Source organism: Impatiens glandulifera, chromosome 2 (genome assembly GCF_907164915.1).
Source record: "Impatiens glandulifera chromosome 2, dImpGla2.1, whole genome shotgun sequence".
In the NCBI taxonomy this organism is placed as follows: domain Eukaryota; kingdom Viridiplantae; phylum Streptophyta; class Magnoliopsida; order Ericales; family Balsaminaceae; genus Impatiens; species Impatiens glandulifera.
The window spans coordinates 51,707,336-51,734,223 of NC_061863.1; the positions used below are offsets into that span (position 1 = coordinate 51,707,336).

Consider the following 26,888-nt stretch of genomic DNA (forward strand, 5'->3'; position numbering starts at 1 on the left):
CGCCTTTCAGTTGGAGGTGATTATTAGCGACGATTACCATTAACCATCCAAATTAACAACTTCCGAATCTATTTATTTTATATTAATTTCTCACAAAATAATTAATTCATGCTATTGCTTTTACCCTCCAAAATTTTAATTTCAATAAAAAAATAAACATTAATTTTAAATATATGTATATATTTTTTTAAATTAAAATTTAATTAACCTGACACATTACGGTTATATCCTGTTTGAACTCAAAAATCTAAATTAACGTATGAAATCAAACTCGTGACATTTTTTTGTCACTTCAATCTACTTAAGTTTTGAATGTGCTTTATCAAATTTTCATATAATGCTAGGAATTATTCAAACTTATTTTGTGGATTAAAGATTTTCTCAAGCATGATTACATGCTCCATTTTGAATGGATCCTCATCCTCCAATTAATATTAAAAAACTCAACAATGTGATTAAACTATAATCTATTTAAAGTTTGATATTCTTATAATTTCTTGAATAATCATGACCTTACTATTGTAAATATTGATAAATTTAAAAGAATTCTTAATATTAATTATAATATTTTATTTTAGAAAACATCACATAATAAGTAAATTGAAGATAATATAATTTTATATTATTTATTTGAAAAATAAAATTATTGTACTTTTTTTTTTATAAGAAGTTATTCTCAAATAAATAGTTATATATATAAGAAATTATTTTATAAATAATATAAAATAATTAATGAGAATCTATGTGATAAATAATATGATAAATTTATAAATTAAAATTAATAAAAAATTATAATCATCTAAAAATAGACCAACTCTTTGAGTTGCATAATGATAATTAATGAAAAAAATCAAGTTAATTAAACCAATAAGCTTAATCATAAGAATTCTACACAATATTAAGAACACATTGAAATTGATCATCTATTTAAATGACAAATTAAACACTGAAAATTTTTAGATAAAAATAATTTAATAACATTTTATTAAAAAATAATAATTTCACACATGACAATATCATATGTTTTACTATTAAGAAAGATAGAGACAATTCTAGAAAAAAATAATTAACACATTCTTGAAATATATAAGAAAAAACGATTAATAAGAATATTATTTAAATTATAAAAAAATAAATATTTGTTTCGTCTAAATAAAAGATCACACTGACAAAAACACGAAACACTAAATCAAATACTAATGATTAAAAAAAACAATGCTCTCATATATTTTTTTTTATATAGAGAATAATTAAATTATTGTTAATAATTACAATTTAGCATGTTTAAATTTAGGTCTTTTTCGGTTTGGGTTATTGAAATAAACTAGAGGAATAAAAATGACGGATGATTTTGACGAGATGGTGATATTTTTATCGTAAAAAAATTGAAAGGATATTGATATATATAATTATATATAAATAAAATATAATATAATAATTTAAAATATAAAGTATTTTAGTTATTAAATTAATTAATTTGATAGATAAAAAAATGAATGAAGTGATATTTAATTTTTTTATGTTATTTGAATAATCCCAAACCAAATAAGTAATATTAGAAAACAAAAATATTTGTTATTAAACAAGTTTTAAAATGGTGAACAAACAAGCCTTAAAAACAAGTACATTCATGGTAAAAAAAAAAAAGTTGACATGAAATATTTGAGATTATATTCAAATAATTAATACATGAACCATCACTTCTTTGTTAACTTATTTAAACTATTAAAAATATTATAACCATTTATTTAAATATAATATTAAAGAATAAGATTATTTTAACTAATCCACAACCTATAACTTAAATAAACTAAATCTAAAAATTAAAAAACAACTAAAATTTCACTAAAAATACATTAAATAAGATATAACCCTAAATTTTAGTTTAAAATAATGTAATCAAAAATCAAACAAGACCTTATTCAGTAGTAGGAGTAATGTGACAACCCACACATTACTTATGGGGTTCCGTGAGTGGGTCTGCTAAAACGCAGTAAAAGAAAAAGAAAAATCAAAATAAAAAAAGAATTTTCCCTAAAATAAAAAGTTATATATAAATATATGAATATATATATATATATTATACACACCATATTAGAGAGAAAGGCGATCGATCCAGAACCAGAACCGCGCTAGCTTCTTCTTTCTTCTTCGTCTTCTTCATCAGCAAGCAGCTTTCGATACTACTGTAAATGAGGATCAGGAAGCTTGCGAAACTCCATGGATTCACTTTCTGCAACAACAACAATGCTGTTTCCAAAACTGACTCTATCTCTCCGCCTGCTTCTTCTCCTTCTCCGGTTCCATTTCTTCAATCACACATATGTCACCTCAATCAATCTCCATGGGACGTAGCCACCTTCTCTCCTCCCGAATCTCCTTCTTCTCCTTTCCAGGTATTTCTTCCTTTTCTCACTCCACCTTACAATCTCCATATTATGTTTTCTTTTCCATTTCAACACATGATTAGGGTTTCTTATTCAAACGCCCCCAAAATCCACGCATTATCTCGTGATTTACCAATTCCGGTTCGAGATTAACGCGGACAATTAGTTACTTTACACGATTACAGTTACAGTTCCATTATCGTTTATATATATATATAGGTCGACGGCGATGAGAGTAACACTGTTGATTCAACCGGAGCTATTGAAAGGTAACCGTCTCTCCCCCCGATTTGACTCTTCCTGAATATTTAGGGTTTCCGTACGATTTTTATATAAATCTAAAAGCCTAGCGTCCGTCCGTCTGTCTAAAGTCTAGATTACTTACTACTAACATGATTTGTTTTAACCTAACTGCAGTGTATCTGTATCGTCTATGAACAATATTGAGATAAATAATGATTATAATAGAGACTTGCAACTGCAACCGGAACCGGAACCACCGGGAAAGGGAAACCGGCGACATGAGACGGCGGCGATGAATCCAGCTGCTGCGGAGAGCTCAACCGCTGGGAGACGAACGAAGAATTCATACGATTTCTATTATTACTCGGGATTCGGACCTCGGTGGGGTAAGAGGAGAGGATTGAGAAATGAAAATGGAAAATCGATTGGAATTATGGAGGCGGCGGCGGTGGTTGAAGATGATGTAATCGCGGCCGCTGGAGAGCAATTGGATTACGTGGAGTTGGATGAAGACGATGATGATTATAATGGAGTGAAGATGAAGATGAAGAAGAAGAAGAGAGGAAGAAAGCCAATCAAAGCTAGGTCACTCAAATCCTTGATGTGATCAAAGGAAGAAGACAACAATGGAGTTCCTCCTGTAAGGTTAATCTCTCTATCTCTCTCTCTTCTGGTTTGAGTCTTTCTTCTATCCATGTTATCGGAGTTGTAGAGAGAGAGTAACGGAATTAGTTGTTTTTTTTTTTTTTTTTTTTTGAAGGGGTGGATTTGTTTTTTTTTATATGATTAAACTTTGAAGTTAATCTTAAGGGAAAAAAAAGGGGTTTGGATTTTGAAGGCAGTAATTATCCTTGCAAGGGATTTTGTCAATCTTTAAATGGAAAGGGTCTTTCTGTCAATTCAGGTTATTTAAAGTGGTAGGATCCTCATTTTATCTGACGTGGCAAGTGGAATTTTCCCTTTTAGTCAAAAACAAATAATATTCTCCTAAAAATAATAAAATAAAATAATTATTACTGCTGATGTTAACTTGTCTACTTTGGAAAGGGGGAGATTGAGTAAGCTTGACCTAATTTTTTGATTTATTTTATCATTCGTGAATATTATTTTTCTATAACTTTTAAATAAAATTAATTATGATTATATTTTTTAAACTCTATGAACAATGATTTAGAACCCCCGCATGTTCTACTATTTTATTATTATTTTTAAACAATAAGACTAAGTCAGATTTTTCGAGTACAACTAATTCATAGAGTTAATATATCATTTGTAAACTCACTTATCCAGTTAATTAGACTACGGTACTTGGGTACTTGTTATCCGACGAGTTCGAACTCAGAACCTCTTTAAGATTACTTAAAGAGATGAAACCTTCGGATTGAAAGTAAGATATTAAAGATATTCACCTCTTATTGCCGCTAATATATAAAATAAGGGATTACTATTACTTTATATACATCCCTACAAGTAAACAATAAATGTATGTTTGAACATGTAGATTTGAAATTAGAATTAGAATTAGAATTAGAATTTATTGGCATTGAAATTTTAATTTTAATTATATGAGAATTAAAATTAAATTATAATTCAATTCATATATTTGATAAATTATAAAATTATAATTGAATCTCAATTCTTATATTTTAAGAAAAAAAAAATAAAATGAAAATAATTTCAATATATATTATTTATTTTATTAAAATATTGGTTTCACACCACCAATTATAATATTTAAAGTGTTGAGAAATTTTTAAAGTTTCAATTTTTATTAAAAATTATTGACTCAACATGTTAACTTCATAAATTTAAAAAATTATTGATTTAAATGTTAATTTTATAAATTAAATATATATGGTTCGATATTTGAACGTCCTAAATTTAAAAAATAATTATCGATTAAAAATTTTAATCGTATTTTAAATAATAATATAATAAGTTATCTTTTTAAAAAAAAAAAAAGAATTATAATTACAATTACAACTTAAAATGAGTGAATTAAAACTATAAAATTAAACTATATTAAATTCTATTAAAATTTTAATTCCAATTTTAATTCTTAATATTAAACAGTTGGTCCCAATTTCATTATCAATACTAATTCAAGAGTTACGAAAACATACATTAAGATATTAAGTTTTGTAAGTATTTATTACTGTAAGGCTAACTAGTATTATATATTTTGTTATTTTAATATATATATATATATTATGATTAATAAGGAGATTGTATTGAGTAATTTTTTTATAAATTTTAATTGAGGCCTATTACATCGTATATATCAGTAAGTGTATGAATGGGTTGGTTTGATATATATGATTATGTTTGTAAACTAATTTTAATCAATTTTGATATTAATCGACTAAAATTAACTAAAAAATGTAACATGATAATAATTTAAATAAATTTTCTTATCAAACAAAGGCAAAATATAACATTATTATATAAATAAAATTTATATGTACATCATAATTTAAATTAGTTAAGTTATTTGAATAAATAATATATTTAATTGATTTTTTTTTTATTTGTATTGATTGAGTATATAACAGTTGTATGGTCAACTAAGTTCTTAGTACCTTAAAAGAGGTAAACAATAAAAATTGGAACAAATAGTTATTTTTATTAAATTGAAATGCATATTATAAAAATAATTAAACTAAGCATACCAACACCCCAATAATAAACCCCGTCTCCCAAAAAGATATGACACAATACATAGTCCCAAAATATGAAAAAGAATAAAATAAATGTAAAAGTATACTTCTCAATAGATAATGTATTCACAACACGATGATCACTTAGGAAGATACTATCGAAAATATGTCACCTACCCGTGAAAAAGAAGAAGATCTTCGATGGAACTCTATGAGAACGTACATATATGTTTCTAATTGTTTAAGTTTTATGATACAGTTTCAATTTTTATAAACATGTTTAAACAATTATGATAAATAAATAATTAATAATTTGTAAACATATAAGCGGGGATAGCTCAGTTGGGAGAGCGTCAGACTGAAGATCTGAAGGTCAGGTGTTCGATCCACCTTCACCGCATGCATATTTTTGCAATTTAGAAATATTTTTTTTTGCTAGGCATAATATGCCATATTTTATTAAGTTTAAGAACTTATTTAAATTCATGTTAGTAAGAATTCATTTGGATTCAAATTTCAAATCAATGAACATGTGTTTTTTTATATATAGTTGAATATAAAATTATCATTTCAAACATAATAAATGTCAAAATGTTTATTGTCTTTTTGATTTATGTATAATTGTAGGTTAACAATGATGCAATCGTGCACACTATGTAACTATGTTACCTATCTAAATTATCTCGGTTAATGTAGTTAGATGAGAATTTTACTTAAAAGAATTTTAAATGAGTACCTTTGTTATATAAAATTCACATTTCTATTAAATCAAGTAATCTTATCTAATAATTGGAATGAAAATCCACTATATTTGTTTTATAAAGCCTAATGTACTTATTATGGTCCCCCCCCCCCCCCCCCCCCCCCCCCCCCCCCCGATTCGTTCAGATGCAATTGATCTAAGTTAAGTTAGTCAAACTATAGAAAGTATTAATTAAAAAAGTATATATTAGATTAACTGTCTTAATTTGATCCAATTCTTTAGTTTAAAGTACCAATTTCCTCATTAATCAATGAATTTTATGATAAAAAAAATATCATAAAGGTAGACAGTAGTTTTGACTTATTTGAAATTAATCCTTTTTAAGGAAATTATGCTAAAATCTTTACCATAGAATAATAGATGGACTAGATTAATTTTTAAAGAAAGAGATATATAATTGTTAAAAGTAATTATTGATAATAAAGAGATTTAATATCCAACAAAATTTTCATAAAATTTATAATAAATAATCATTTAAATTTTAGTAAAAAAGTATAAAAATTAAATTCAAAAGTTTATGTAATTATAATTAACTAAAACGTTTATTTACACTATACAACACTGAATTTGCACAAATAGATTTCGAATTGTAGTTAACTTATAGATTATCATATTATTTAAAAATTGATATAACTAACTTTAATATTAAACTTAAATAATATTACATCTTTCAAATTTAGACATCATATTTTTTTTTCCATAATAAATAATGTACTTACAAATTATTACAATCAAGCAAATTAAAATTAAGATATTCAAATAAATAATAAGATGAAAATAACGAAAAAATATTAATAATATCATATTCAAACAAAAACTATGTTATTAATATTAGGTTAGTTCAAAAATCATGTCAAACATGTTAATACTGTTTAACTACAATCACAGTCATATATTATACCATATAATTAAGTTCAAACAATAAAATAAACAAATATTATTTTTAAATAATTAAACATAAAATATGTCAATATTATTATTATATTAACTCAAGAATTATTCACATATATATATATATATATTATATATATATATACTAACATAAATATCCAAATCAATATAAATGATCAATAAAATGAAGGAGAAACTATTTTTATTTTCAAATCTGATAATTCATTAATAAAATATAATGTGGGTCGTGGTTGTGTCTCCTTTTTATTAGAGGATTATGAAGAATGCGACAATTATTTGGTTGTTTGTGTAATTTTGTATTTTTATTTTTGAAAGAGAGGCCGTAAAGAATCCCGTAAAAGATAATTTCAGCATTCGAAAAAGACAAACAAATTCAAACAAAAATCAAATAATAATATATATACCTAACAAATATCAGGAGTAGACCAGGAACATCCAAATTGTCTCAAATAATTAAATATGTAATATTGTTTTTATTAATCTCTATATACAGTACTAATTTCACGTCCATCTAATTTTGTTTCAAAATTTTATTTTGTTTCGATATGGTTTGTATGGATTTCGATATAAGAAAGTCCTTATATATATAAACTTCTTTTAATATATATATATATATATATGAAATATATCATCTAATTAAATATAAATAAAATAAATTTTGTAGATAAAAATTGAGCATAAAACTTTTGCAATATTTTAAAGTCTTTTTTTTTAAATTAATATAAAATAAGCATTTAATTTGAAAAGAAAAAAAAAATATATATAATTAGTTGAATATATAGTTTTAATATAATAAAAATCAATTTATTAATTCCTCGTTTGATTTGGCGTTAATAAACCGTATGCGTAATAAGTTAACGCAAGAATTATAATCAAACACACTATTTGCGTTTAAACTCAATTTTCTTTCTACCTCCCTCCTTAGCGTTTAAGATTATAATCTCAACATTTTTCTTTATCATCATTTTTAAATATTTTTTTATTCATTCTCTTATCTATTTCATTATTTTTTAATTATTTTATTTATTCTCTCATTTATTTAATCTTTTTCTAATTATTTTATTTATTCTCTTTCATCTATTCTATATATTTATAATATTTTTTTATATATTTATATAAAATTATTATAATAAAAAAACATACATTTTTATTTATAATATATGTATATTAATATATAAAATAATTAAACAAAATATAAAATATAAATATACTGTCATTTTTTAATTTATAATTATAGTTTCAAAAATCAACCATTTTTTTATTTATAATTATAGTTTCAGAAATCAACCATTTTTTTATTTATAATTATAGTTTCAGAAATCAACCAAGTCTTAATTAATTATCAAAAAAGTATTTATTATAAAGGGTAATAAATACTCCAAAATAAATTGACAATTAAAAGATTAAATTTACCCTAATAATAATAAATTACTTTCTTTATTCATATTATTTATTTTAAAATATATTAATTTTTAATTTAAATTATTTATTAATATTTAAAATTATATATTAATAAAAGTTTATAAATATTAATATATTAGTATAATTTATTTTCAAATATATACTATTTTTTTAATTTAAATAATTTATTAATATTTAAAATTAAATTAATAAATATATATAACATTATATATATATATAATATTAATTATTAAATAATTTTATAAATATAAAAAAATAAATAAATTTAATAATTAAATAAGTTGAGATTATATCAAACATATATAAATGTACCTGAATCAAACTAGTCCTAAATTTGAATATAAAGTTTGTCCAAAACATATATAAATGTACCTGAATCAAACTAGTCCTAAATTTGAATATAAAGTTTGTCCAAATAATTAAACATTCAATCTCATTCAAATTCTAAATATATTATTGAATGATGTAGTCAAAATTAGTTTATTTTAAGAAAACTGAGATATATAATGTTTTGATAAATAATTAAAAAAAAAAAAAAGAGTTTAAGCCTAATAGAACCTCTGCATAAAACAGTCACTCGGTTATAAAGTTATAATTGTTTTATAATTGAATTGATTTTATTCTATTCAAACTCCAAAGAGTACCTTTATTTTTAGTTATAGTTTAATAAGACTTTTTAAATCAAAGTTTATTGGATAGAGAACATAATTATCTAGGCATTAATGTCATATTCTTATATCTCTTTACTAAAAACACAATGATTTTAAAGCGTAAATTAGCTGACCCTCAAATTATTTTCATCGTTTACTTTTAGTATTTAAATAATTTTTTAAAATAAATTATCCCTTAAACTTTCTGAAAGGTCACCAATGGCCTTTAAACTATCAGAAAAAGGCCACTAAAGACCTTTCTGTCAATTTTTCCGTTACAGCATAACATCTCTAATTAAAACCCTCATTTTTAATTATCCTAACGACTTTCATTTTCAACCATCATTCTTGACTCTACATTTTCTCTACGACAACCTACTTACCTAATATCTTCTTTCTTCTTTTCCATAGATTTTTAGAGAGAAGGATCTGCTAGAGAAGTAGAGAAGCCCTAAATTGCGATCGGTGCGAGAGAAGGGTCTTCTAGAGGGATAAAGAGAGACAGAAGATAAAGTTCATTGTAACAGAGCAATGGCTTGGATGATTAGACCTAGAAATTACGATTTTAGTTCCAATCGAGTATACGGTAAGTATTTGTTGTTGTATAGCTAGTTCTTAGTTTTCTTCCTTAAGATATATTATTTTTAAATATATTGCTCCATGTATTAGCCATAGTTATCTCATTTGTACCTAATTTTTGTTATATATTTATCTTTATTAAGGAAAAGAGACTAGAGGAAAAAAAATAATACATTTCTTATGTATTAAACCGATCATTTCTTTAATGGAAGGTATTAGAGAATTTTTAATGGAAAGAATATATAGAAGAAAAGATAGCATGTCTAGGTCAATTTATAATGGAGTGGACGGCTACCACGTTAGGGGGCCTAATGGACATCAGTTTGTTGTTGATGTTAGGAAAAAAAATATGCAGTTGTGGATTGTGGGAACTATCCGGATTACCATGCTGTCATTCTATAGTTGCTTTAAAGCAACATGGACTAAAAGTGCATGAATGTGTTGACAAGTGTTACAGAAATGAATTATTCATCACTATTTACCAACACGTCTTATACCCAATCAACGATAAAGATATATGGTCAACTTCACCATTAGGATTGCAGTTGGATCCTCCCGTTTGTGTGGTTCATCCAGGTAGACCCAAGAAAGAAAGAAAGAAAGAAGAAAAGAACCAGACGAGAGAAAAGACTATGGAAAAAAGTTGAGGAGGTATGTGGTCATCCACTGTAAGAAGTGTGGAAACTCAGGCCACAATGCTAAAACTTGTAAGATGTAAAAGGAGGAATTATGAGCATTAAAAAGGCAGAGACCCAATATGTAAGTAGATTTGTTTGATTATTGGATGTATTTACATTATATGGTAGATCTTTTGTCTTTTTAACTATAGTCTTTTTTTTTTTAACTGTAATGACTAGCCAAAAGCAGAGGATAAAGCAGATGATGATGGGAAAATCAATATTTTAGGGCTTAGTATATGAATATTATAAACTAATAGAGCAGAGTTTTTGTCTTTTTAACTGCAATGTTTTGTCTTCTTAATTGTAATGTTATTATTTTTTATGCTTTTAACTGTAATTTTTTGTATTTTTAACTACAGTATGTAAAAGATGATTATAAATGTTTTTAGTACTTTTTAATGAATATTATTTATCTGATATTGATGTTGCAATTGTTTAATCACATTCACAATTTTTATCTTATTGTATAAAACAAAAATAAAATAAAATAAGAATTTGCAATTGTTTAAAACTCTATTATAATTGTCAAAATAAAATATTGATAGATTACAATAGAACAAATTATTTTCAGGTCATAAAACAAAATAAAAAATAGTCAAAATTGAATATATTGATAATTTTGGGGGAAAATAATTCAAGGGTTAAAAATCAACTATGAAAATAGTTAGAAGGGCCAAAAATAAACTATCATAATTGTTGGAGGGCTTTTAGTCAAAACCGTTATGTGTAACGGAAAAAATTTACAGGAGAACTATTAGTGACCCTTTCAGAAAATTTAAGGACGATTTGTTTAACAAAAAAAAAAATTATTTGAAATTGTTATTATATTAGTTTGTATTTATTTTATTAATTATCTTTAAAATAATTTAATTTAAAAATATGTCTATGATAAATACTGGGTCCCTAAATACATAATCTGATTTTGAGTCTTCATAAATAATAACATTAACAATAGTAGTACAAATTAGGGCCCACAATTTCTGAGAACACCAAAAAATTGATCCAAACCCACAATTGTATTAATGCCATTGTATTATTGCTCACTTTTTAATTTTCTTATATTAAATATTTTGTAACCCAATATTATGAACAAATACTATTTATGTATCATTTGAATATCTCTTAATATTTTAAATCTTATTTTGACATTCTATATTATATTTATCGTATTGAAAATGACACAATTAAATTAATGTTTAAATAAAATTTTAATTTTTTCAAACCCAAATAATTTGTAATTGTGACTTCAATGTCAAATTTTGACTTGAAAAGTTAATTCAAGAAAATTATGACTTTGAAGTTTGAAGTCGCTGATATCTACGTCACCCATTACCATTACCTTCTGACAATAAATCTCCATTCTTATTTACCATTTTAAAAATGTGTCCAAATTTATTTCATTTTCATTTATGAATATTAAACATAGAATTGGTTTATTTTATAATAAAAATTATTTTATTTTTTAATTTTTAAGTCACGTTTATTTCATTCATTCATTAAAATATTAAAATATATTTTATTTTATTTAAAAAATATTTTTTTTTATTATTATTATATATTAATATCTTTTAATTTTCTTACATAAAAAATAATCTCCTTAAAATCATTACCTATAAACAATTTTTAAATAATTCAAAGATTATTTTTAAAAATTCTATTTAACTCATATAAGTTATGAGTAATGATATATACAACACCCTTATCCTTATCTAGCACACTTACCTCATTTGGAAAGAAAGAGAAAATATTTTTCTCTCTCTTATATTTTTTTTAAGATATATTTTCTCTTTCTTTCCAAATGAGGTAGATGTTTCCAAATGAGGTAGATGTTTATATGTATAAGGGTGTTGTATATATTATTACTCATAAATTATTATTAGAGTAAATATAATAAAATTCTTAATAATTGTTTTATACAATAAATAAGTTTTGAAAGGTTTTATTTCTAATTAGATTAAGATTTAATTCTTATTTAGATTCATGTTACAAATATTTCTTATATATATTAGAGGCATAAGTCATGATCGCAATTTAATTCAATCAAATACAATTAACTAACTAATTAAGTTAAAAAATGGTTTATTAATGTAATCATTGATGAATGAGATAGAAAGTGCATATCATGTAAGAAAAATACTACAAAATGTGATTTGAGTATTTTTTTTAATTCTAAGTCCAGTATTTATAAAGATAAAAGACTACAAAATGATTTTCTCTATTAAGAAAATATATATATTTAATAAATCTGTGCTTACTAGTCTATTAGGTTAATAAAACATTTAATTATCTCTTTATCATATTCTTATTTAATAAACTATAAACTATATTGTATGAATAATAAATATTAAAAGTGTATAGTAAACAATGTAAATTAATGTATACAGTTTTGCATAAGAATGCTAATAAGAAAACTAAGGGTAAAAAAACTTACAAAATGAGCAATTTTACAAAGTCTAGAATAAGAAATGTAATAAAAAATAATTAAGGGTAAATATTGTACAATAATGAAAAGTTAATGGGTATGGCTGCTGATTTCGAAAGAAAAGAAAACAGCTTTCTTTCTTAATCATCCATCCCATCTAAGTCTACCCCGATCCTTCACCCCATCCCACTCCTCGCCGCCGCTCCGCCGTCGCCGTCGCCGTTGCCGTTACCGTTTCCGCCGTCGTCGTCGTGTTAACCTTCGCTTAGCACTCAATCATATTTATTCTCTCGTGAAATTCAGATCATTAGAGACAGGTTTCAATTGCTTCTACAGGAGGGATTTTACTGATTTCTTTCCGGATCCATTGATTTGGTTATTACCCAATCTTTGCTTTTGGTTCTTGTATCTGTTGTATAATTTTCTTGTCTGGTAGATGCTTATAGATGATTTGTAGAAAATAAACATATGATATTGAAAATTTCCCCTTTTCCCTTCAGATCGTTTTTTAAATGATATGGTAGATCTTAATCTCTCCTTCGGCTGCTGCAGTTTTAGCTAAATCTTATGCTGACTTTTATGGCCAAAAGCAGAGTCTTGATTGTGATATCGTTTATTCAATTCATATGTCAGTTGAAACCTGAGGATGGTCCTCCAGATTATGAAATAAATGTCGTTCCTTTAATACCTTACCAGTGTTGTTTCTTATGCTTTAGATGATGGCTTGCTTTCCTCTTTAGCTGATACCTTTTTGACTTAGCCCCCTTCTTACCTTGGTCAGCTGGACGAAAGAATCTTGAATTTAAACACCAGATTGTGGAAAAGAGAGATGGAAAGCTTCAAGTGGTATGTTTTATAGGGAAATCTTGTGCTTTCTTGCATGACTGAATTGTATCTTTTCTCAGATTGTTATATGTACTAAACCATTTTGAGATCTTAAATGGCACTCTCTTTGTTTTCTATGGGGTCTTATATATAGAGCGCTCTTCAAGCCTCGATAAATGGCAAATAATGAGGTGGAATCGAACGCACTCCGTGGAGTAGAATGGGAAGTTGTTTCACCTACAACATCGGCTGCTGCTGCTCCTAGTATAGAACAAGTTGAATGTGATACAGATGAAGATCAAGCTGATAATACGTTGCGAGCTCTTTTTATGTCTGGTCATTTTGTTTTCCCACCAAGTCAGCACGAGAATTTACCCATAGAACCAGAGACTATACAAATGGATACATTATCTGATATGATGGAAGGAGATGTCATAGATGAATCAACTAATCAGGAACATTTGAAGGATGATAAGCAAAATGATGCTCCTGAACTTCCCTGTAATGCTTGGTGGAAGAGACGAGCTGTTTCAATATATACACATGCTAAAGACACAAATGCATTTTGGTCCATTTTTGTTGCGGCAGCTGTTATGGGTATTGTCATTATTGGACAGCAATGGCAGAAGGAAAGGTGGCAGGTTTTGCAACATAAGTGGCGGTTCCTTTTAGATGAGGTACGTCCGAAACTGTGTAAACTATTTAACCAAACTATAATGCAAACCCATCATTTCCTTAGATTTGGCTCATTTTCTACTGCATGACAGAAAATGGGAAGGATGCTGGTCCGCCCTATGTCTCGATTGAAATATGTAATCGCGGGTGGAAATCGATCTGGTTCTTTAGCTGATCATTAAGATGATGAAGGGACAGCAATATTGCTAGTAATTTAAAGGGTGGAACTAACTATTGCATTTGTTAATATAGATTGTAGTAATTGGTTGTGATACTTACTTTGATCATATGCAATGTTTCAAGTTAAAGTTTGTTCTTAGCATACTTCATTACAATCATAAGAGTGTAGCTGAGATCTAAATTTGATTTTTACTAAAAGAAAATGTCATATTACAATCATAATGGGTGGAGGCAAAATATTGATCTCACTTTATTCATAGTGTTCCTAATGATGTTTTAAACGAATCTTTTAAAATACATGTTATATTACTAAACAAAACTTTCAATTTTCTTGTTGCTATTTTACTAGCATCTTGACTTGGTGGAGCATTCTGGATTGGAATTCAGTATTTTTTTCAGATTAACAAATAACAACTCTAGATATAGTCGATGTAATCTTTGTGTTTAGCGTTGTTTTTATGAAAAAAATCTTTTTAAAAAGAAAAAGAAGCATATTTTGACTCTGTTGGACACAAATTTACAGAGGTTATATAACTACCTATATAAGTATATAATGAGAACATCTTCTAAGAGTTACATCAGCCTAGTAGTAGTATTCTCATCCGTGGTTAGGAATGATCTTTATTGAGAGGTTTCAAGTTGATGGTGTGGGCAAGGCCTCTCCGGTTCTCCTCTAGTCCACAGGATCATGAGATCTCCTCGTTTTCTTCCCAATGTCAACAAAGTGCCTGCATAGACGACAACCACCACCCATGAATTACGATCACGAAGGTCTCAGTTTATTATCTGGAGGAAGTTAGCACGATCATCCAAGACTTACCCAACGTGAAGGGAACGATGTAGAGCAAAGCTGGCTGGCCGTGTCCATCCATCATATTGAGAGCTATATATGTAATTAGGAGACCTGGTAGTACAGATATATACATTGTTCATGTAAGGAAACTGTTTGCCCTAAATGTTGTTAATTCCACATAAAAGCATATAAAATTTGTACACCCTTCTCTAATTTTTTAAACAACCTCCCAAACCAAGCATATATAGAAGGGAAATTGCATTTTGGACGGTATCTGAAAAATCACATTTGTTATAATCTAAAAAATAATTTAATCAGCACCTAGAAAAGAAGAAAATAATTGGTAATTTTGCAGTAAGATCTTGATTATGAAAGTACAAATAAGCTGAACGAGTATACCAAATGAAGTAACCAAAACTACACTATAATCTGGATCATAACCAAAGGAAGAAAAATCACTTTCAATTTCATGTTTGACGATTTTCCAACAAGATTGTGAATTTGTGAGTATGATGATAGAGATCTTGACAAATATACCTAATCCATATGCAATCATTGTCCATAAGAAATATCCAGCTCTGAGATTCTTCTTTGATAACCAGTCAAACCTACATAAATTTTCAGTTTCAGGTTAAATAGGTCACTGAATCTCTGCTATGTCACAAAAAGCTTCTCTTGAAAATGGTTTATACAAACACACACACACACACACCAAGTAGTGAGAATTGGATAATATAATGGACTTTCTAAAAAATATCTAAAATGTTCTTGGCACTGAAGAGAATTAACACCAAATTTTAGATGGTGATTCGCCATAAGAACCCTAAAGAGAATTAGAGAGCATATAATTTGCTAAAATTGAGTCATAACTGTTTCTCATGCAAGAAGGCTACAAAATAGCTATTGGTCATTCATTTAAAAGATATTTGGATGAGAGTTTCAAGGTTAGAGGGCTGACAGAGGTAAGAATAACCTGAGTGAAAATGCTATGAGCAATCCAGGTAATAAAATGTCTCCAAATCCAATGATGCTATAGCCACCCCAAGGGTCAAACATTCTAGGAATTTTAAGCAACATCGGAATACCATCTTCCCCACTCTTGTCACCACGAGCAACCTAACGATAGAAAAATCTCAATTGACATCCTTAAAAAGCAACAAAAAACTTAGCAAAGGATAGGGTAAAAGTACAAACCACTATCATGACACTCTCCTTGAACCACAACTTGGAGACAAATACCCAGAAAATATCATACATGAAGGCACAACTTAGGAGAACTGTTCCAACCTAATCGCATGAATAAAGGGAACATTAAACAACAAAGTTCAGCTCATAGCTACAAAGTGGAATAAACATATTTAAGATGAAAAATAAAAATCTCAGTGAAAAAATTCACTTTAATAGTCTTTTCAGGAATTGACTTTAAGAGATGAACAAAACTGCCAAAGATCATTCTGCACTAAACTCTTTTTATTGCATCATATGAGAGGCTTTTTTTAGTGAAGTAGGAAAAAACATAAATTTTGTGATTTGTGGTTGGAAATGAACATAGAGAATTATGATGGTTCATATGAACCCATGTGCAGAGGTAAACATATAGAGCTTGATGGTTATTTGGGATTATTTACAAATAATCAATTAGCCAATCAACAATCACTTCTTCAATCATTTCATTCAAATCATCAAACACAATACCCTTTACATTATTTTTTTATAACATTTAAAAATATTAAATAAAGATATTTTGGTCATTTCATCCAAATATCAAACTAATCAACTTTTATATCAGACAAGGCCACTGATCTATAAAAGCCTTAGATGCTTTTTTTACTACTAGACCTCTTCATTATCAAAGAATATTGCAAAAGAAATGCTAGTATGAGAAATCACCTTTAGATTTGGAACACGTACAATCTGGAGAACTGTGACAATCAGAGCAATCCCCTGTACGCATAAAACATAAAAATTAGCAATTCATATTAAACTATATATTTCTTAGGAATAAGTAATAGAACATCGATGGTTTTAAAAACATATATAGACAAAGAGATTCTGTGAGGAAACAAAGGAGCAATCAGCCTATGATCCTAATAAGTAAAATTAACATGCTACTAACCAAATCTATGTTACAATAAACAGAAAATAATAAATAGGGCATGATATTGAAACTTAATCACATTTAAAGAATATTCTGATTGGAGATGACCACTTGGGGAATCCAATTTCTTTCGCTAAGTGAAAAATATAGACAGAAGACAGACTTTTTTTTTTCTCCAATAGATAATCAGCATCCTTACTCAACCTAATCAAGAAACACCAATAGTTACAAATATTAGATGCATGACTTAATTCTTACAAGTATATCTTGCCCAATCCAAGCAAACACTTTGTGGCGGCACACTGCCCAGAGCACAGCAAAAGCAATGCAAAATGGAGATACAGCTAGCAAAAGATATGAAACAGATCCAAGGACTGGTACTTTGACAAATGATCCAGAAGCATGTTCAAACCATCGGAAACTGTACATAAAGTGAATTTTTTTTGTTAGTCAAAATATAAACTCACCCACTCGACAAATCAAATAAGAACCGTGAATTTCTAACATGATGGGAGTAAGGTCTTGGCTAAAATATATCTCGAATAATAGATGGACCACATGAAACAAAAATATGACTTTGGAAATGACTAAGAAAATACAGGAACATGGAGTACCTGGATAATAAAGCAACCAGACAAGTTTGAAGACCCTGAAAGTAAAATAGGATAATGAAGTTAGTGTAGGAAAGATTATAAAGTTTGGATAAGTATACATTTGCAACTAATTCATTTGTATTTATTAGATTTAACTTTTATGCATATAAGCTTTTTAATACAACTTCATATTGCTAACATAAGGACACTCATTCCATCAGACTTCATTGAATAAACTGTGATCGGCAGGGACAGAATTGAAAATCTGCACCTGTTTCATGAACTATTATGTATCTTCATCTTCTACATGCATGTGGACTACACGTAAGAAAGTGTGTACAGTTATTGGTTAATATTCATGTTATTTACAGCTAAGCAACTAACTACCTTAAAAGATCAAGACTGTTAGACATGCATCTGGAGTGTAGATAGCAGATTTCTCATTAAATGTAAAAAACAAAACTAGAAACTAATAGGGAACACGGGTTACTTACAATAAACAATCAAGAAACTAGCTTACGCGTAAGATCAATATATCTAAACTACATTTGATTATGCAAAAAATAGAATCTCATCCATGAAGATGGGCATACCTCTATACCACCGATACAAAACAAAGTCACCAGAATATCGATGAACCAAATGGACATATACTTATACAGCATAACCAAGAAACATGAAGCAATCACAACAAAGAAAATGGCTGACATTGTGCTGATGTCCACTACACCACCAGAACCAGTTTTCTCCATGTCTAGATATTCATTAGATCCATCCTATAAAAGTCCCATATATCAAGAGAAAAAATCAGTAATATATGGAAATATTTCAGCACTCCAGAAGGACCAGAACCCTTATTAACAAAGAGCCCTTTAAAGGAAAAGGCATGAAATAAACCTTTAGGAGTTTATCCTGCTCAATAGCTGCTTCTTTAGCACTCCATGCAGACCAATAAGATGCACATATTATAGTACCAACCGCCATAAGCCACAAGAACACTTCAGCTATGTCAACTGGAGGACGCTTTGGAGAGTAGAGCTGCACAGAAACTAAATATACAAAATTTCTTCTAAGGTGTTACTATATGGGGAAAATATTGTTAATGAAAACTGAAGCACAATAACGGAATGTTAATTATATAAACTTATTCAAGATAAGCCACACCAATGGAGTTGTTTTTAATGTAGTTCTCCAGTTTTACACCAGCATCTTGTGGAAGCATGACAGTAGGTATGCCAATAGTGACATCAGTCTCATTGACTTCGCAGACCATTTTGAAAAGCTCTGCCAAAAGAAAATGGTTAAAGATGAGAAAATAAATAAAAGGACGAACCATTCATCAATATAAATCACATAAAACTATAGAAAATGAGTTTATATCTTCAGAAAGAAGGTAACAACATTGACACAAATCTCATTCTGTTAATAACTCCGTGTTTACAAAATTTAAAATAACAGCTTCACAAACACACTAGCAAAATGCAATTTTGTAGAAGACGAAGATAATTATATAAAATATGAAATTACCTGTCTGATTGTTTATAATAATTATGGCTGAAGCACCAGCAGCTTCTGCAAAATTTGCCTTGGCTGTGAAACTACAGTTACCCCGATGTACCAAGATAACCCTTCCTATAAGCTAACAGATAGAAAGAGACTCAAAATCACCAACTTATAGTAATATAAAGATAATATATCTTCATTGGAAAATGAAGAGAAAAAAATTCTTTTTATTTGATACATGACTAATTTTTTTGTTTGTTTGAAAACCAGTTTATTCTCCCTGGAGGAAGGTACCACGACCCCCCAGCTCAATCGGGGAGTTCTTAGTGGGAATTGAACGTGAGACCTTTGGTCTCTTAGGTAAGACTCTTTCCACTTGAGCTACCCTAGTGGATTAATGCATGACTAGTAACTGCTACAACCATCTATAAGTAGTGGGTGCAAATCAAAATACTATATAAGAACAAGAAAGACAAGCAAAACCTTATTTTTGGGTTGACTACAGCAATCTGAAGGGTCGGGAATTTCAAGTCTAGTGTGGATGGCACGCTTCTCCTTTGATTCCAGAGTAGGACCAAATCTAGCACCAACACCCACAAATTCAATCTCTTCTACGCCGTTGACATATGTTGGAACTTTTACCTATAAAACGCAAGCACACGAGACAAACATGCTTTTAGAAATAACTTCCATAATTTATTCATCTTAAAACCCAGTCAAATTAATATGGACTGCAACAAGGGGTTGGGTTAGCTTAAGATATGTCTACTACATCATAAACAGACATCATGAAATATTCCTTGCAAAACCACCAGGACATACTAAAACGTCAAATCATTACACATAGAATCCCTTTTCTAGTTTCAATTTGTCATGCTTCCTAGATATTGATAGAAATAGCCTATCCTCAGTGAATGAATGATCAAGTACAACAATTTTCTACTCCTCCAATCTATTCTTTTTTATACTTAGAACCCATTCTTTCTTAACATCTGCAAGCAAAAGAAAGCTAGGGCATCTTCAATTTTTTTAGAGCACTTGAAATTATTGCTCAAAACACCAAAAAAATAAATGAAAGTCAACACCAAAAAATAACAACAAGGAAGGTATAGAGTATAGAGAAACTTGGATCAAGCCAAAATTCAGATCATTCAAGAGCTTTATCAATAGAAGACCATTTTAGTCCATAATTGTTTCAGTCAAATAAAGGTAAATTGAAGATCAAAACTTTCACATACAGGTTTTGAGAGGATACATAATAGACCATGGTTCATGGAACCTACGTGCATAATGAATTAACTGTATAGATACATAAATTGAAGAGAGGCAGAGGTTAATTGAGATTTACCAGAACGAAATTGTTTTCACAGCCGGGTCTTTTAGGAGAGATGTCATCTTGGTGAACTATATCTCCGGCAAAGGCAGGGAAAGGGAAGAAAAGTACAGTTTGTAATAGGAGGAGAAGGAAGAAGAAGAGGGTTGAAGTAGCTCCCTTCAACTCCATGGATATGGCCCTTGAAGAGTTTATTCTCTGTTTCTCAATTAGGGTTTTTCTCAAGTATTCTCTTTTTATCTATCTATGATAGTGGTTTATGTCAACATGAAGTTGCACTTAGAAGCAGGACTATGGAGGAAGAAGAAGAGAGAGAAAAAAAAAGCAAGATGAAGATGATGGGAATGATCTGTGTTACCGTACAATGTACTTGGGGTCTGTTTGGATTGCATTATACTCTAATGTACTAATTCTTTCTTTTTTTTCTTTTTTTTTTCTTTTTCTCTTTTGACTGTATGTACTTGGGGAATCTAATGAGATTGGATAGTACAGTTAACTATTCAAAAAAAATAATCTCAATTAACTCATATTATAAATTTATAACCATCATTTTAAATCATATAATGTTTCTATTTTGATTTTATATTTGTTGATGATGTTTTAAATAATTTGTTAGAGATTATTTTCTTTACAAACTATGATTGAATAAAATTATAATCCTAATTTTACTTAATTTATTTTTTAACCAAACACAACATTATATATATTGAAATAAATTTGACAAAATCAATTAAAATTTAGATGCATTCACTTTTCCACATATTCTTAATATTTTTTTATACTTCTGTTATTATTTTAATCATTTAATGAAACAAATTGATAATAAAATATTAATTTATTTAAAATATTTAATATATTCAAAATCCAAAATGGTTAAATTGAGGTGGGTTCGTGGAGGACGTCCTAGATTATTAAATAAATAATATATATATATATAATATCAAAGTCAACTTTGGACATAGAAAGTGAAATTGGGTTAGAAAATGATAAGAGGAAAACATGTAAAAGGAAGCATATATATATATATGCATCCACGACATTCTTTTTGGTCTGGAAAATTTATAGACAACATCATCAACTAACAAGAAAATAAGTTGACACACATTTCGTGATAGACATCTTATCTTTTTCCTTTTAAAAAAAAAATTGATAGTCATCTTATCTTATCTTAAAAAATAAGTATGGATAAAAATAAGACATGTTCATATTTTAAATTCCAACACCTTAAAAAAATACAAGTAAATCATGGACAAACATAAAGCATTCAAAATCTACTAATGAATGTTTGGTAATTATAGAATTGAAATTAGAAATGAAATTGGAGAGTAATTTAAATTCTTAAATTTTGTAATTTAAGATTAATAATTGTAATCAGAATTCGAATTCCAATTCCAATAAAATTGAAATTAACGTGTTTTTAACCTTCTCAATTCAACTAAAATATTTAGTTTTTTTTATATATTTTGAATTTAGGAAGTTAATATGTGATTTTATTTTTATGAATTTTGGAAGTTAATTTGCAGAGAACTAATTATATATTTTTTTAAATATAGAAATTGAAATTGAAGTAAAATTTTATAATTTTTCCAAACATAATAATTTATTTATAATTCAAATGGAACTGAAATTAAAATTTCAATATTAATTCTATTTTCACTCCTCCAAATATACTCTTATCAATTCATATTCACTAGATAGAAATATTTTCTAAACTTGTAGTGGGTTACTAATGATTTATGAAATGAAGCTGCTTTTTTATATTATTGATCACAAATATACTTGATCTCTTGTGTTGGTTGAGTTGATTCCTGATATAATTTATGTGGTAATAGTGTTTTGATGAGTTTTCATTGTTGTGATCTTCAAAAATTAATTAATAAATTAATGAGATATATTTTATCTTTTGAAAAAATATTATCTCAACAAAATAATTTGAGATACATATATTAGATATTATATATGATTTTTGTGTGACTTAGTATTGACTAATAGACTATTATGTGTATTTGGGTTAATTTAATTTTTATTTTGAGTCAAAGTAGGGAACTTGAATTGAAATGAAATGTTCCTAGGACATTAAATTTTGAGGTCCATTTTTGAGTTCAATAAGTCTCATTAATAAGTAGAGAGATTTTTTATTCAATTTAGTTAGTTTGAATTCAATGAGTCTATCATTAATGAGTGAGTTCTCATTATGAGTGAAGATATTGTCTTAACCATAATATACAGTGAGTTAAATGAAACATTAATTTTTTATTTTCAAACTTGTTTAGTTGATATTTTTTTCCTCATATTTTTTAAAATTTTCATTTTGAATATGATTTTGTTTGAATGGAAAAGATTGATTTTTTACTTGAATGTATCTAACCAGTGAAAAACATATAATCATCTGGTTCTAGGATAAGATATATAAAAAACTGACCTGTTAAGGTTAGATTTTATTTTATTTTATCATAACTTGATTTGAACTTTTTTTTCATATAAATGATTATGACCTTTGTAATTAAATGGATTAATGAAACACGTTTTATCATTTAAAAAAAATAGTTTAATATATGTTGTAGTAAAATTATTTTTAAAAAATAGTTATACCACTTTCAAATATGTCAAATATCTACCTATCAATATATAAATGCTAAAAAAAAATATAAGTGGATGCTATTGTTTAAATATTGTTTTGTAGATTGAATTGTCCTTGTAGAAACAATACAATTCATTAAATTTAGTGCTTTCCAAAATGTTAGCACTCACATTAAAAAGGTGATTGCTTTTTCTTTATAATATTTTATTTATTTTGTTTTGAAGGACCATTGATAATCATTAGGTTCAAGCTTCATAAGGTCCACCATTGTCTGAAGAACAAAAGGGATGAAGAAGAAGAAGTAATGACTTCATTTTTAAACATAATATTCATCTTTTTTTTATATATATTTGGGTGTGGATTTATATTTAATTATTTTTAGAAACAAATTCTATATAAACTTAGTCCGGTTCATGTCTAGATGTTTTGGTTGTAGAGTCGATTTTTAGGCCCGAGACGATGTCTGATCGAGCTCCATAAGGGCTAATTATAAGAGTATTTTCTTGAAAATTTTACAAACTATACAAATTTAAAAGAATATGAAGGAAATAATGTATTCTCTAAGCACAAGGTGCATGATAATGTAACAATTATGTACCTAATTTTGGAAACATTGAGAAGATAATTGGATAATTTTTGTGTAGGTTGCCTTGAGATTTTAGATAGACAATAAAAAGAATATGAGGATATTAAATAAACAGCCTTGGTGTGTATTAGGTGAACTACTAATGATAGAAGAATTAATGTCTTTTATGTTTGAAGGAGTGGAATTGAATTGTAATTAGCATTGAAATTATAATTCTAATTTATAAGAATGGTCAATTTTTATGTTTGAAAAAATGAATATAATAAAAAGAATTTTAATATATATAATCTATTTCAATTAAATATTTGTTTGACACAACCAATTAGGATAGTTCAAGTGTTTAAAAAATTTTTAAGTTTTGATTTTCATTAAAAAATATTGAAAAAAACAAAATAATGGTTCGACATTTTAGCTTCGTAAATTCAAAACCAAAATATCAGTTCAACATGTTAATTTATTAAATTAAAAGAAATATATATCTGTTCAAAATGTTAGCTTACTAAATTAAAAAATTAAAAAAATATCGATTTGATATTGTAATATTATAAATTAAAAAAAAAACAATAAAATATCGATTGAAAACTTTAATCGTGTTTTAAATAATAAAATAATAAATTTGTTTTTTAAAATATATATATATAAAATTATAATTATAATTCCGAACTAAAAATAGTGGATTAAATATAAAATTAGACTAGATTGAATTTAGTTAGAAATTTAATTCTTAATATATAAGAAGGTTCTAACCAACTTTAAAATTAGAATGGACCGAATTTCATGTTACCAAATACATGTTATGCAACTAAAAACAGGACTTTTGTTAGGACAAAGAATGGTAAAGTGTTGGTCAATACATTTTGGAGAGTTCCATATCCCAATGTTTAGGCCCTTGCCCTGTTACCCATTTGTTAGGTTCTATAACAATGGAACCTTATCCCATGTTTAGAAATGTATTAAAACATTTAGGTTTGAAGCATTTTAGTAGGACATAAATTATGAATTCGTCAATTTGGTTTCCCTCTAATTACATAGGAAAAGATAAGACTGTGAAAGAAGACGTAATCACAACTCTTCAACTAAAATCGTTTACGAAGTTTTGCTCATCTTTATAATATACGAAGAGTTAAGTTTTTTTTTTCAAATAATTTTTTATAAAAATAATGATTACCCTTTTAAAACAATAATCATTAACAAATTAAGGATGAAATATTAAATAGTTTTCAAAATATCTATATTATGTTGACTATAAAATGTCAAACTTGTCATGAATTTGGTAAATACAAAATAAAAATAAAAAAGACAATGAACACACAAATTTATGTTTGTAAGTATTCATGATACAAAAATAAATTATTTAGGATATTGGCAACAATGTGAACATACTTTAGAGTCTATTATTAGGTAAAATATATATTAGCTCACTAGAACAAATACTACACTTATTTCCAAAATAAAATACCAAAAAATTACTCATTGATCTGTTCAACCTTATCTATAAAAACAAGAAATGACCAAGAAGTCTTGGATAGCTTAATATATATATAAATATAAGACATATATAAAGGAACATGAGTAAGACATATAATTAAGGTAGAATTCAATTTTGAAAGAAGTCCTGAATAGTGAATATAGACTTTTGTCTAAAGTGTGTAAACCTCGTCCATCAATCAAATATTTCAATGGGAAATATTTGCCTTATTTTACTTTTCAAGGGGTTTGAGACAAAAAATAATTTTCATATTACCTGTTTATAATGTTTATGGAATCACCCTCATTCTTAGTAACTTATGACTTATTTAGGAATTAAGAGCCATCATAAATGTCATGCTATTATGAGGGATGAGCTCTAACTTAATTTATCATTTAAATTGATTATTATTGAATTCTTACTAGCTAGATTAGTTTATGTGTTTATTAGTGACATTTATTTCAAACTTAAAACAAATTATAAAAACATTAGTTATACAAATAAGATTACAAAGAGTCGGTTAATAAAATGATGAGACATATCTTATTTATAACACTTTAAATTTATGTTCATGAACCTGAGTGCATCTATAATAAAAAAAAATTATAATTAGTGGCAACTATAAGTCAATAGGTAAGAACCCTCTGAATTATTTTATTAATAAAAATTATTTTATTAAAATTGTCCTTGATTTTTTTTATATATTTTTAAATTTACCTAGAACATTAATTTACACTCAAAATTCCAAAAGTAAGTTATCCTCTTGTTTGATTAATATATTTAAATTCCTCTTAAATACAATAGATAAATAATTTACACAAATAGAATTAAAAATACTAAAATAACTATACATATAATTTTAGACTAACTTTACTCTAATAGTTGAATAGTAACATTCTAACATGTCACATTAAAGTCATGATACTAACTAATTAATTCAAATGTAGTACAAATATAATAAAAAATTATTCAAACTGGAACTATTTTTTATTAAATTACTCTAATAAGTTATTCATGGTTAGAAATTTATAAATATTTATTACATATTAAGTAACACCAAACAAATATTTTAAGATGATTTAAAACAAAAATAGTATCTGATGGTTACCTTCTTACCAAATAATTAATTAATTAATTTCACATTAAAAAAAATCATCTTATAAATTTTAAACTACTATAATAAAAAAAAATTAGACTCCTAAAAACACGTAATAATGTGTGGTCATAATAAATTCCGGAAAAAAGAAAAATAAATATAAAAAACGTTACACAAATGAAAAGTAAAATTATAAGAAAAAAAATGAAAAGTAAATTGGTTCAATTGACGCGTGGAGAATATACATGATATAGTGACCCTTTTAAGGCTTTAACTGAAAATAGCATGTATTTATAACTTTTCTTTTTTAACATTTTGTAAAAAAACTTGTGTTCTAAGTAAATCCAACCACTATAAATAACTTAGCCAATTTCATTGATCTACTACATTAAAATCAATAATATTTCTTCATAACCCAATATATAACACACCACACCACGAT

General features: G+C 27.0%; 3 protein-coding genes and 1 non-coding gene across 5 annotated transcripts; 3 read left to right on the forward strand and 1 right to left on the reverse strand.

Annotated features, from left to right (window-relative positions):
- Positions 1-2,096: 2,096 nt before the first annotated feature.
- LOC124927503 lies at positions 2,097-3,569 on the forward strand. The gene is made up of 3 exons (XM_047467922.1): positions 2,097-2,396; positions 2,607-2,656; positions 2,805-3,569. The coding sequence occupies exons 1-3, from the start codon at positions 2,193-2,195 to the stop codon at positions 3,235-3,237; spliced, it is 687 nt and encodes a 228-aa protein (XP_047323878.1). The 5' UTR covers positions 2,097-2,192; the 3' UTR covers positions 3,238-3,569.
- Positions 3,570-5,614: 2,045 nt separating this feature from the next.
- On the forward strand, positions 5,615-5,687 carry TRNAF-GAA. The gene has a single exon. It is a non-coding gene; the product is annotated as a tRNA-Phe (tRNA).
- Positions 5,688-12,877: 7,190 nt separating this feature from the next.
- LOC124924031 (ATG8-interacting protein 1) lies at positions 12,878-14,539 on the forward strand. Of its 2 annotated transcripts, XM_047464065.1 has the most exons (4): positions 12,878-13,090; positions 13,497-13,561; positions 13,695-14,217; positions 14,308-14,539. In XM_047464065.1, the coding sequence occupies exons 3-4, from the start codon at positions 13,717-13,719 to the stop codon at positions 14,395-14,397; spliced, it is 591 nt and encodes a 196-aa protein (XP_047320021.1). In that variant the 5' UTR covers positions 12,878-13,090; positions 13,497-13,561; positions 13,695-13,716; the 3' UTR covers positions 14,398-14,539. The 2 variants fall into 2 exon arrangements, with proteins under 2 accessions (XP_047320021.1, XP_047320022.1); XM_047464066.1 differs by lacking the exon at positions 12,878-13,090 and having other exon boundaries at positions 13,475-13,561.
- Positions 14,540-14,821: 282 nt separating this feature from the next.
- On the reverse strand, positions 14,822-21,046 carry LOC124924030 (signal peptide peptidase-like 4). The gene is made up of 14 exons (XM_047464064.1): positions 20,731-21,046; positions 19,866-20,024; positions 19,407-19,518; positions 19,044-19,163; positions 18,777-18,928; positions 18,473-18,655; positions 17,901-17,935; positions 17,545-17,707; positions 17,079-17,132; positions 16,383-16,475; positions 16,162-16,304; positions 15,726-15,796; positions 15,216-15,299; positions 14,822-15,123 (listed from the first exon to the last, which is right to left on the reverse strand). The coding sequence occupies exons 1-14, from the start codon at positions 20,884-20,886 to the stop codon at positions 15,017-15,019; spliced, it is 1,632 nt and encodes a 543-aa protein (XP_047320020.1). The 5' UTR covers positions 20,887-21,046; the 3' UTR covers positions 14,822-15,016.
- Between the last annotated feature and the right edge of the window lie 5,842 nt (positions 21,047-26,888).

Excerpts from the sequence above, each read along its gene's own strand:
- LOC124927503 (XM_047467922.1), top strand. The coding sequence starts at position 2,193 with ATGAGGATCAGGAAGCTTGCGAAACTCCATGGATTCACTTTCTGCAAC. Across the intron at positions 2,397-2,606 it reads CTCCTTCTTCTCCTTTCCAG|GTCGACGGCGATGAGAGTAA; the intron begins GTATTTCTTCCT and ends ATATATATATAG. Across the intron at positions 2,657-2,804 it reads TCAACCGGAGCTATTGAAAG|TGTATCTGTATCGTCTATGA; the intron begins GTAACCGTCTCT and ends ACCTAACTGCAG.
- LOC124924031 (XM_047464065.1), top strand. The coding sequence starts at position 13,717 with ATGGCAAATAATGAGGTGGAATCGAACGCACTCCGTGGAGTAGAATGG. Across the intron at positions 14,218-14,307 it reads GGCGGTTCCTTTTAGATGAG|AAAATGGGAAGGATGCTGGT; the intron begins GTACGTCCGAAA and ends ACTGCATGACAG.
- LOC124924030 (XM_047464064.1), bottom strand. The coding sequence starts at position 20,886 with ATGGAGTTGAAGGGAGCTACTTCAACCCTCTTCTTCTTCCTTCTCCTC. Across the intron at positions 16,476-17,078 it reads TACGTGTTCCAAATCTAAAG|GTTGGAACAGTTCTCCTAAG; the intron begins GTGATTTCTCAT and ends TCATGCGATTAG. Across the intron at positions 16,305-16,382 it reads AGGAGAGTGTCATGATAGTG|GTTGCTCGTGGTGACAAGAG; the intron begins GTTTGTACTTTT and ends TTCTATCGTTAG.